The sequence below is a fragment of the Neodiprion pinetum genome, chromosome 5, assembly GCF_021155775.2.
Source record: "Neodiprion pinetum isolate iyNeoPine1 chromosome 5, iyNeoPine1.2, whole genome shotgun sequence".
NCBI lineage: Eukaryota > Metazoa > Arthropoda > Insecta > Hymenoptera > Diprionidae > Neodiprion > Neodiprion pinetum.
Genome location: NC_060236.1, coordinates 16562349 through 16574802, shown reverse-complemented (window position 1 = coordinate 16574802; position 12454 = coordinate 16562349). Strand labels below are relative to the sequence as shown.

General features: G+C 35.1%; 1 protein-coding gene across 2 annotated transcripts in view; it reads right to left on the bottom strand.

Annotated features, from left to right (window-relative positions):
• The window catches only part of Gyg (glycogenin 1), a 36690-nt gene that overhangs the window by 3729 nt on the left and 20507 nt on the right, over positions 1-12454 (bottom strand). Inside the window, exons 6-8 of one of the 2 annotated variants that reach the window (XM_046629670.2) lie at positions 8671-9633; positions 7120-7323; positions 5831-5906 (exon numbers count right to left, since the gene is read on the bottom strand). In XM_046629670.2, coding sequence (XP_046485626.1) covers positions 5831-5906; positions 7120-7323; positions 8671-9633 — 1243 coding nt within the window. The remainder of the gene's footprint in view (positions 1-5830; positions 5907-7119; positions 7324-8670; positions 9634-12454) is intronic. The other variant, XM_046629671.2, reaches the window with a different exon arrangement.

Below are 12454 nucleotides of genomic sequence, written 5' to 3'. Positions count from 1 at the left end.
GAAAGTTGAAACTTGAGGTGGCCAGCTTATATGAAGAATTCTCGGTACAGCACCCAAGCAATTGCAGTGAATTTAACAGATTGAAAAACTAGATCTACATTTTTAACCCTCCGCATACATACAGGGTGTATCAGACACTGTCCTGAAGTTTTACTATTCTAGAATACAAATCTACATTTTTAGTCAAATATATTGAAAAGTTAGTTAATGGAACATTAAATTTGACTGTTTAGTTGACCAATTTTTTTCAGTTAAATAAGGTAATAACATTCTTTTATTGTTGGACCTACGGAAAATTATTGCAATGGTAACAAAAAAAAAAAAATACCTTGACGGAAAAAAAACCTCAACTTGGAGGTGAATTTGTACCGCCAACATAGATAATGCTGAATCCCCATAAGGAAAAAGTTGAGCGTACGAATTCACCCCAAAGTTGATGGTTTTTTCTGTAATGGTATAGTAAAAGTGACCATACAGATTAAATAAGAAGAGTGACCCGTACTGGATTTTCGAATTACAGTTGAAAAACTAATTTTCGCGTTATACCCAGGATTATATTTCTCGGTTGTCGTGAAAAATGAAAATAATTAGAATGTATAGTAAGAGTAACTAGAATTTTTTTTCTCCGTGCGCATAATTTTAAATGTTCCATTCCATTTCTGCACACAAAATGTTCATTAGTAGTAAGTGATATTTACGATCTACGTGTCGGAAAAATTTAAACAATACATTATGCAAATATGTGTATGTAGAAATTTTCTATATGAATATGTAATATCATCCGTTATGATAACACGATAACTCCGTGTATGCACTAAAATTGACTGTAAACTCAATCGCTAAATATCGGACGAATGAATGAGTCTTTATTGAAAATACTAAATTGGTAATAGAATAGCTTCCCAAAAATAGATACATGCACAGTAAAGGTTTGATAACATCATACTCTGAAGCAAAGAACATTTTCTTTGAAATCTCGAGGGTGTTTCTATGTCGACTACATTTTCTACTTTTTTTTTATAAAAAGCTACTACACAAAGTGTAGAAATGTCAGAGTCAGCAGACATTATGATAAATAAGTCTGTTCATGTTGCGAGTGCAATGAAACTTTATTATAAAGCACATTCAGCCAGAAACCCTATAATAAGATTTAAATAGTGTGAAGGCGTTGTTTAGTTTTCGACTAGGTCTGGTGGCCAAACACGTGATTCTGTGTTAAATCTCAGTTACTTTACTGAAAGACTGGAAGAGTAAAAATGAAAACATTGTTCAAGACCAAAAACACCATAAAATTAGAAAATAATGATGGTTCCCAAATGTTTCGTTACGTTGATAGTTTTCGAGATTATACGCTCCACGGATTAGTGGGAAGGACATAACACTCTGCAATCAAACTTGTCGCCGGTTTTGAGGTAACGTAAGAATACTTGTCTGAATGCGATTCGAGCGCCTCTGACGGGAAAAAGAGAAATTTTCACTATAAAAGGTGAAAAAAAAGGGCGGCTATCGTAACCTATTAACCGTGCTATAAACATGCACCGTAAACTCGTGAAATACGCTTTTGACGCGAGTCAAAACTGAGTGATTGCTTTTCCAACCTCAATCGACATTGATTCCGAAGAAAAGGTGGTAAACGGCGAATCGTAAGATCATAAGGGAAGGGAGGAGAGCGCTTACCGGCTTACACCGCAAGAGGCGCTTAAATCGCATCTTGACAATTCCTCTTACGTTGCCTCTAAAACTGGACCAACTTATGAGCCGAGCGCTGTTTGAGTGTTGTCTCTTTCCTACTACTCCGTGACATGCTCACAGAATGTTTTCTCACGTTTTGTTAGAAAAACTGGCAGTATACAGGGTGAGGAACTACCTACATAATTGGCAATGGGTAGCAAAAAAAAAAAAATTACCAAGGTCAAGTCTTGTGTAATTTTTAACAAGAAACTCAACGATGACAATGGATTTAACTTTGAGGCACAATTCAAGGTCATTTCAAGGTCAACTCAATTTTTTTTTTAAATGGAAACCCCTATTATTGACCTCAGAATGGGAACCCCTACGGGTTATTTAGATCCATAGCAGAGGTACATACCTGCACATAAAATTGTACGATCTTTCTAATTCTAGAATTAAAATGTTTTCCAATAAAAAATAAAACAAGTGGACCTTGAAATGACTATTGTGTCTCAAAGTCGAATCCAAGGTCATCATTGAGTTCCTTGTTGAAAATTACACATGACTTGATCTCGGTTATTTTTCTTTTTGGCACCCATAGTGAATTATTTAGGTATTTTCATACATTTTCCTCACCCTGTATATAATACACCTAATTGTAAAGAATGTTGGAAAAAAACTAGCCGAGTTGTTGAAGAATTTCGTACAGTCCTCAATTCGTTTTTCTAAATACAAGTGCAGGTCATTTAATCCGTGTAGTCCAAATACGCATGTAATTAGTATTCACTTCTTTATTAATTTCTTAAACTATCATAAATTGCAAAGAAATTTCCTGTGTTATTCTGACGTTACCAAACCACATCTGTGTATGCATCAGAGTCAGTATCTATGGGAATACATTTTTTGCAATAGAAATATAAAATTGTGGTCCGAATCGACAATCAGCATTAAAAGCAGTATGTTAGCAGAATTTCTCAAACCTACATAGCTGAATTGCAGCTGTATTGTATACTTTGAAAATTGTTAATCAAGCGATCTATGCATGAATAATTGATGGTTGTTAAAGAAAAACATTCCTATGACCATAGATATATCCACATTCCGCATGTAGTTTCATGCTATAACTATCGAGCTGTTATTCGCTATGTGGCATTGAATAAAACTCATCTGGATGACCACAATAATTTTCTGTAATTATTATTGCCATAAACTTAAGGGAGGCCAGTATTTCATCATCAAGTATTTCTGGTTTTCGACACATAGTCAGATTATTGAGCACTCTACCATCGATTCTTTGTTTTATCTACTTTTCTCAATCAATTCTTGGCGGCGGACGATAAACTATAAGTTTGTTCAATTTGTTGCCAGATTGAAAAAATGTCAAATCTAGAGCCAGGACTCGTTGGCTCCTTGCCTCAAATTACTGCCAATCACTAATTTTTTCCAATACACACAGCGAATAATCAGCAATTAGTACATTAACAGACAGTCTTTCCAATTCTGAAAGCCTGTTCAATAACAATAAACGATCCCTTGAAAGGACCACCAATTCAAGGGTTCAAAATCTGAACCTTTGACCCATTGCAGTGATTTTTTTAATTATAATATGAATAGGTTAATACATGTAGAGTGAGCCAAAACGTTAGTGTTGAATTTAAGGTCTTCTGCATCTAAGGATAGTTTCAGTGTATACGGGATTTTTTTTTTTTTTTGATAACTTATACTTTATCGAAGAACTTATCCCAGTTAGAAGCAGAAGTACCCGAACCCTGTAAAAACTTTTTTTGGCCATAGAACAGAAGTGTAAACAGGTTTAATGATAATAGCAGTGCTGGTAGCAGTCAATCAAGACGTCGCAGCCACTCAATAACAAATTTTGCATTGACGGCCATTGAATTACACTGGTTTTTCCATAAGTCATAAAAGTTGACAATTATGCTGTTACATACAAGCTATAAAAAAAATGTATTACTACAGTTTTGAATCTTTCTAACCGTATAGATGCATATTAAAAAGATGACTTTTAATACCGACCAACTTCATCGACATGTGGACATTCAAGTAAATCATGCATAGATTAACCTGCTATTCAAGAATAAAACTCTGTGTTTGTGATGGCTGATTTTATTCGCCACACTGCTAACTTTTTTTCAACATTTCGAATTATATACAATGCTTTGTTGATGATAACCGAAATATATTTTCGCTAATTTCTTTCCAGATTGATATCCAAGTATAAATGGAAGTAGTTTCAAATGAATCAGTCTTGAAGCTGCGAATATTTAATTTAAAAAAAAAAAATAAGTTATTTACTCTTTTGCCCACTGATGAAAAATCCGGCAATTAACTAAAACTTAAATATCATTGTCTTTCGATATTAACAGAAGGGTTCACAAATCTGATGATTCATTTTTTATATCCAGAAATAACCTTGCAGAGGTTGATTCTAAGATGCAGTTCACAGGACTGTGGAAACAAATATTTTGTTTCCCATCAACTTTACCACTTAGTATAGGTTAACTTTAATGTTAATTGCAATTAAAAACTGACTTTGTAACGATTTTTGATTTCAAAATTAGTAGCAATGTTAAATTACGTGGCTGATGAATTTCACTTTGATTGCTTTACATAAAGCCATTAGAATGTTTCAATTTGAGGGAAAACTTGACGATGTTCTTAACAGTAAACCCTACGACAGTCGAATTTTTAAGCAGCATCAAAATTGAAAATGGCTGGAACGATAGGAGAAAAAGTGACTCGCTACCAGCCCTGCGATTCTCGAAAATTTGGGTCCAATTAGAATACGAGTGTCTGGTGTGAGTCGTGAGTGTCTGGTCTTCTTTAAATATTTACCCCATCAAAGCAAAACGACAATACAAGACGCAGCAGTGCATGGCGGCGCGGCCTGTTAGTTGCTCTCCTCTGCTCCTGTGTCAAACACTCAAGTTATTATAAAAGTAATATCATAAATACCAAACAATGGCCGATATCACATCACTTATTGTTAGTATTATATTCGGTAGTATTGTACTTAAATATACGGAGACGTTCCAAACCATTTCGACTTGGCCGTGAAGCTTTATACGATTTTCGATTTCATTTATCAGTGGCTTTTCGTTTCTTGTCGAACGTCGCTTGGACAAGAAAATTATAGCATTTTCCGTTAAGTGTACTCAGAAAATGTTGTATCCTAAATTTCAGGAAACCGGTCTCATCGATTTGGTTAAAAATCGGGAGAGAAATCAAGTATTGGGTGAAGATAATTCATGAAATTTTCCGAGCTTCTACAGTTTCTATCTTTTCAACCACTATACCGTGCAACTTAAATTTGAACTTTTTGCAAAGAAATTACTGTATAAATTTCATCAAAGTCATTGTTGAAATGATCTGGAACTTGAGGTATTAACATTCTACCAGAAGAACCAACCAAAATCCGAAAAATGGACCAATTGCAGCTGCTTGCGTGTTTTTGCCTTTGCGTCATGAGAATAGACGCGAATTGTCAGGAAATTATACTGTCATTCAACACACAACCAGGCCACAAACAAGCGGTTGCAATTTCTGATATATCTGTAGGAAAACACGCCGTGCATTCTCCATGTCAGCATGAAAGACCAACCAGAATAAACAATAAAAAAACTGTTCCACGAAACATTATGCGATAAGCTTGTGAAACGCAGGAAAAACTAGAAAATAAATAGTCAAGATAATAAACAAGTTGTATATAAAAGAAAAAAAAACCTTGTTACTAATTATATAGCTTATGAGAATACTTGAGCACAATCCGATTTTCGGTATCATTTTATACCTGCACGTATGGTTTTCTGGTAATCATTCATCCCTATAAAATGTAAATACCGTTTAAAGAGAGCAGAAGCAAGCTCTACTGGCTTGCCGAAAATACAGCAAACGATATTTCACACTTTTCGTCCCTGCCGAATAACAAGATCGCTACAAAATTTCGGAAACGACAGAATTTTAAATAGTCTGTACAAACGAAATTGCGATCGGGGTTAATCTGGAATCCCCTTAAATCCGCATTGAACAAAAATAAGTGATTTATCGTAACGAACTGAATTTTGACGCGTTTTTTAGGATTGCATCATCATTCATCATGAATTCTCCTTTCATGAATCTGTAACACTCCAATTGGACTTACCGGCTATTGAACTTGATGTAGCTGCCAGAGGCGAGGATGGAACAACAGGAGAACTGATTTCAACATTTTGTGTCTCCTAAAACAGTAGAAAAATGAATCAGGCAAAGCTTGGTGAGTTTTGTTCACTCGATGATATTTATCAGTGCGTTTTTTCAAAAGCTCCAAAACCGCATCCAAATTTCCTTCAACCTTTCATTTTCATTCTATCCGGTTAAAACTTGTCCGAAATTCCTGTATTTTTCAGAATTTCATCTTTCATAGCCGCTGTATATTTGGACAGCTTCAACCGCATTCAAAAACTTTTGCATAGGCATATTTTTCGACATACTTTTATGAAATTTTAATTTGCAACGTCAAAGAATGTTATAAAAGTAATGATGAATGTTCTCTGATGTGTAATAGAAATGATTCTGAGAAGATCCAAACACTTGAAGCTAGGATGTCAACAATTTGAGAAAAGGCTTTATAATTAGGATGTTCCGAGTGATTGAACTCTAGTGTTTTTTTTTTCATCCACTGACCTGATGTTCCCAAAGTGTCGAAAGAAAATTTACGTTATAATACAGTTGTGAAGTGAAAATGTAATTATTGCTAAATATCTGTTATATCGTACTTCCACAAAATTTATTATTATCTCCTCTAGAGATGACTATTTGTAAAATTTCATTCAGGCGATCTCTGAAAATATTTGAGCCGAACAAAATAAGCCCAAAAGCATCAGAATCTGATAAAAGCACTAGAGTTCAATAATTTTAACCATACTAATCATGACACCTTTCTGAAGTTGTCAATATCTTATCTTGTCATTCGAATTTGCTCAAATTCATTCCTATGACATAGTAAGAACGGTCTCTTATCCGTGCTCACCAGCATTAGCGTAAATAACATTTCAAGATTATTCAAGCGGGTTTTTCTCTTTTCCTAACTTTTAGGGTTATGAAAATGCTGGAATACTCGATAATAAGCCACAATAGTTATTTTTCTGGCAAGTGCGCATAGAATAGGGATTTCTTGACGAGTGTAAAGTCTCTACATGCGCACATGCCAGGAATCCTGTTTTCTGCGCTAGCCCTTGTAAAAAATGAGAACATTAACGAGTTTTTATAATCACTAGTGCTTAAAAGTCAACTTTTAAAATCACTTTGATGTCAACTTTTAAGCACTAGTTCTCATAAAAACTAGAAAGTATTAGAAGATTAGTTGACGGAGGTGGCGCTGAAATGGAATTGCGATTTAGACAGTATGTTCACGGTTTGGCATAATGCAGTAATTAATATCCGCCGGCATACCATAGAGGGCGATGGCTGGTGTTCCGGAGGTTGACTTATAGTACTGAGAATCTTCTTCCAGATGTTGTCGAAGCTGTCACGCCCCATATAATCGATTTGACCCTGTTCCCAGCCTTGCCTTCTCATGTGTTCCTCAAGTGCCACTTGTTCGGCGCTCCTCGGTTCTCCCAAAGTCATCTTTGCCAATGCTCCGGCAATTCCAGCCTAGAGAAGATCACAAATGCAGACGTATTCTTAAATTAACAATCTTGCAGGAAAAATGGGAAATATGAATCCCCAAATGGTGGCTGAAGGGTATAAATACCAAAATGTTGATGTTACATTGTAGATTTTCGATTCAGATGGAGCATGCTCGTTAAAATTAAGCAGAATCATGGATGATTGGAAGTTCTCAATATTAAACCAAAACCATCGGTCTTTGGTCTTTGGTCAGCCATTTTGGTCACTAATGTTCTCACAATTTGCTCCGAATCTGTTTATGAGACGGCATCATTTTCTACAAGGTGGGAAATTTAAACTCAAGAAATGATTTCGATTTTCACGCTCATTTGCGTATACATAGACAGGAATATGATAATATATTATTGATGTAAAGTGTTGAAAGAAATATATCAATTATAACTGTAACGTAAATTCGGTAGCATGTTGCACATACACTAATTTCTCACGAACAGCATGCTATAGTCAATTTCTTTCATGCAATTTATGATTCAAACTTAAAATATGATAGTTTATCGTACAAAATACACGTAGTAAGATTATTCGGATGTACCACGTGAGACTCCGACGTCTACAGCTTTGTCAACAATTTTCACTGACTACTAGTTCAGGACCAATTAAACTGATCAAAACTCAGCCAGTTACTGCTTTTTTTCAACAGAGATATCAATGAATTTTTCGTGCTAAAAATACGCAAAATACCTAATATCAACAGGTCGTTTCATCATACTAATTACAGTAAATGATACATTATACTTACGAAACATTAGATTGTTTTGTTTGGAAGCAAAATTCTTTTGCATTTTACCAAAAAAACCTTGTACATAGTATAAAAGTCATCTTTAAATCCTAGATTTGAAAGGTAGCTCTAACAATAAGAATCTAAAGTTTCTTCATTATGATAACATGGTAGAGATGTCATTTTTTTAATTCTCACCACTCATTGTCCGCCGCGTTTAATGATATAAACTTTATCTTTAATTTTTTTACATAAAATTATTTGACTTTTGAGGCAAGGATGATAATAACTATAAATAACTAACAAAGACGATGATAACTTTCGAACTGTCCGATCGTGGGTTACGGATTGTGCTTAATAGAAACTTTTGTAGAGAATGTAATTATCGAAAAAATTAGACTGAGCGGTTTTCATATTCCGGAAGTGTCCTTTCGAAATTGAATTTCAGAGGTATCCTTCCTTAAAGATTCTTTTTCGCTAAGTACAAGATTGATCGGGTGAGAGCAAAAAATAAAAATTTCCTACTAAACGAAACCCCCTAACATGTAGGCATACGTAATAGAAAAACATTTTATATGACAATAATTACTTACGTCATCGACCGCTGGTTGCCCCTGATTGTCTACGGATTGTTCATAGTGCTGAGCTACATTGTGCGGAGGATCTGTACAAGGCTCATGATTAGAGGGAAATTCGGATTGGGAATGTGGAGTGGCATCGATAGATCGGATAGATTCAACTTCTCGTACAGAGTGAAAATCGTCAAGCCTATCATTTGTTTGCTCTTCTCTAATCGAGTCATTTGGCTCTTCAGGATCGTGCCTGAAATAATGATCTCTATGCAACCGATCGTCGATATTTTCGCGGCTTGTTTGCTCTCTGAAATGCTCAGAATGTTCAGTCTGACTCTCCCGCCATATTTCATTGTTAACGTCTTCAAAATTTTTCGGTACTCTAAAATCCCCGGTATTATCAACAAATGTTTCCCTACGTAAGTTAGGACTGTGATACGCCTCTGTCGATTGTTTTTGAACATGCTGATAATCATTCTCACTCTGCCAAGGATTATGGTAATTTTGATTCCGGTTCTCGTTCAGATTTTCGTCAAATTCGCGATGTTGCGACGTTAAACTGTACGCGTCAAGGTTTACCGACGGAGTCGGTTGCTGGGGATTATCGACCGAAAGTCTGTCGTGACGCTGAAGTTGCTGCGGAGGATTATCGAATGCGTAATTTTGAAACTGCTGGGAACTCTGACTGTCATTAAACTCGTGTGGACCGGTATTATAATACTGCAGAGTGTGATCTCTTTGATGATGATAGTCCAGATTTTCCGGCGGAGTGTAATTCGGTATATACTGTTCCCACGGGTCGTTGAATTCGGAAAAATCAGCCGGTTTCGCGATGTCGTCTTCATAGTTGTAATTGGATTTTCGTGACTCTGATCTGTACGAGTGACTTTGATTCGATTCGTTACAGATTGGATACCAAGGAACGGACGTGCTGGGCAAAGGAGGAGTGAATCTGTGCCAAATTGATGCCAATGTGCTCCTGGCCTACGCAAGCGTCATGTCATGCCAAAACAGAAAAAAATACACACTCAGCTTGTTAGTCGTCCACTATAAAATGCAGTGTCCATTTTCGAGCAGTACTGTACCAGACTCTTCGTCGATCTATTGCATTCAAGTTCAATTGTGGCTGTGCGATTAATCGATTTATCTTATACTTCGATTAATCGATTGATCAGGAATTCCGGTTAATCGACTAAGCAAACCTCGCAATTAATCGTTTATTCTATTAACCGATCAATCGATCACTCACCCCCTCCCCCCGTCCGATTCATAGGTTAATTCGAGATGTTTTCGATTAATCGAATTATCGGCCCGTTCAATTTACAATTTTTTCAATTAACCGACTAATTGACCCTTTCAAACCATAGTTTTTGCAATTAACAGATGAATCGACACTCTCGATTCAAGATTTTTCCGATTAAATGAATAATCGGCCCTCTAAATTAATCGTTTTATCGATTAACAGGTTACTCTGTCCGTTGAAATAGTCACCTTTTCCATTGGTCGATCAATCGGTCCCTTCAATTAATCATCTTCTAGATTGATCGATTAAACGTACCGTTCAATGAATTGTTTTAAGATTAATCGAAGTCTACAATCGATCGATCAATCGCGCAGACCTAGTATTTGTCTTGTTAAAAAACCCAAGGAATTTTTCTGTCAGAAAATAAACCGAGAATCTAATAGCTTTTAAACAGAGGCTAATTGGAAGGTAAAGGCTATTATTAGGGTCCAGCTTCCATAAACAGCTTATAATGTCCAAACATATACCATAATATGGAATACTAACAATAAGTAATAGTTATACTACGTAACTAATTGACCTTATGGTTTTGCTTGGTCTGCCATGAAACTGTTTCAACCTTATACTACTGCGTAAAAACTACTGGAGTCTCAAATTTTATGATAATATAAGTTCTTCCTTAGCGTTGAACATTCCAAAATTTATATCATTGGTGTCACAAACTTATAAGAAGTTCTGGTACATTACTTTGCACGTAAATCATGCACAAGTATATTTGTAACATAATGTCGAAGAGATAGAATAAGTATAAAAAACTTTATAGATTGTCTGGCAAATCTCTTACGATTAACTGTAATTGCCGCTTTGCGTTTTTGTGAGTATTTTTTATTTTTTTTTTTTTTTTTTTTTTAGTCTACGGCAGCATTACTTTACGTGATAAAACATGTAACAAAGAAGACAACAGTGCGAAACTATTTGTTCAATCGTCTAGTACAGAACTTTAATATTTTTACTAAAATTGTGTAAACTTGGAAAAATTTCACGTGTAATGAAAAATCCTACTAAAATTAATATTTTGATAAATTGGTGACATTAAAGTGATACATAGAGAAAAAAAATTCAAGCAGGATACAAAAGTAAGAGTAAGAAAAAATTCATGCAACGCTGGGCGTGCAAAGAATATCGGCAAAATTCAGATAGTTAAAAAACCAGTTATGCTATAATTAACATAAAATATTTCGTATATTATATTTGACACACTTGTGCATTAAAAATAAGAAATGAAAGACGCACACCTAAAAATAGACACTGGCAACGAACTAAAAAATGATTATCAGTATTGATTATCTAAATACTCATACTAAAAGCTGTATTGAAAAAAATAATACGATTTAGGAATCTACCATTGATTTTGTCACGCCATTGGAAAAATTTCCACAAGCCAAATTTCAAACGAGTATCTACATTTGTCAATTAACAATATTGAACAGGTCAAGAAGCCAAACACTAATAGATCAAAACTGGAAAAGAAAAGAACTTAAATGAAAGTAAAAGTGGACCGGAAATCAAATATTCTGGATTTACATATTTAAATATTTCTGCAATTCTTTTTTGCATTCACGTCGAATGATAATTTTCAACGGATACATGAAAAGCAATAATTCTGTATTTGAAGTAACGAACAATAGTCTGTTGTGATATTTGAAAGGCCCCTGGTCTATGTTATTTGCAATTAGTCATTTGGAAGAAATTAATTTGTGGAGACTGTGAGTCGAAATTCATCAATATTTATAATCTTTCTTCTTTTTTCATAATTTTTCTCAAAATATACGATATCAGAGTGAATTATGTAGATGATCGGAAATTATGATATTCCATGATTAAGTGCATTGAGATGATTTGTGATTGGTTCTAAAACTTTTTATGTCAAAGTAATTGTCGAAAAGTAAGCCCCTAATCTTTATTAGATTTTTTGAACTCTGTTTACCTGATATCATTATGAATATGATCTGAAAATATTCACTGCCGTGTGCTTCTTTGAACCCGATACTGAGACTTTGTTTTTCAAGCACTTTCGAATAAAAATTCTTTAATTAGATTTGAAACATCGCGGTGTAAGATATCAACGAATGTTCTATAACGGAACAATCTCTTGAAACTTGAAAATCAACTGCGCATGCGCCAGTTTTATCGGCTCTTCGTGCAGGCTGGCCATCCCGAGTTTCAGCTGTCAAATTGTTTCTGGCGGCGATGTAGTTGATACGAATTTTCGAGGTTAAAATCTCAAATAATTGAGATTTGACTCGGAAAGATTTGGGAAGCATTTTTTATTGGGCCGGAAAGTTGATTCTTCAAAGAACAGTCGGAATTTAATGCTTATGCTCTTTGAAAATTCAAACGTACACATTTTGTGTACGTTGGCTCGCCTGCATCGCAGACAAGAATATCGCTGCGGGAAGATTTCGCCGACCAATGAGATTGATTTATTTGGCGCATGCGCAGTCGATTTTCAAGTTTCAAGAGATTGTCCCGGTACGTGAACAACATTGACACAAATTGAGT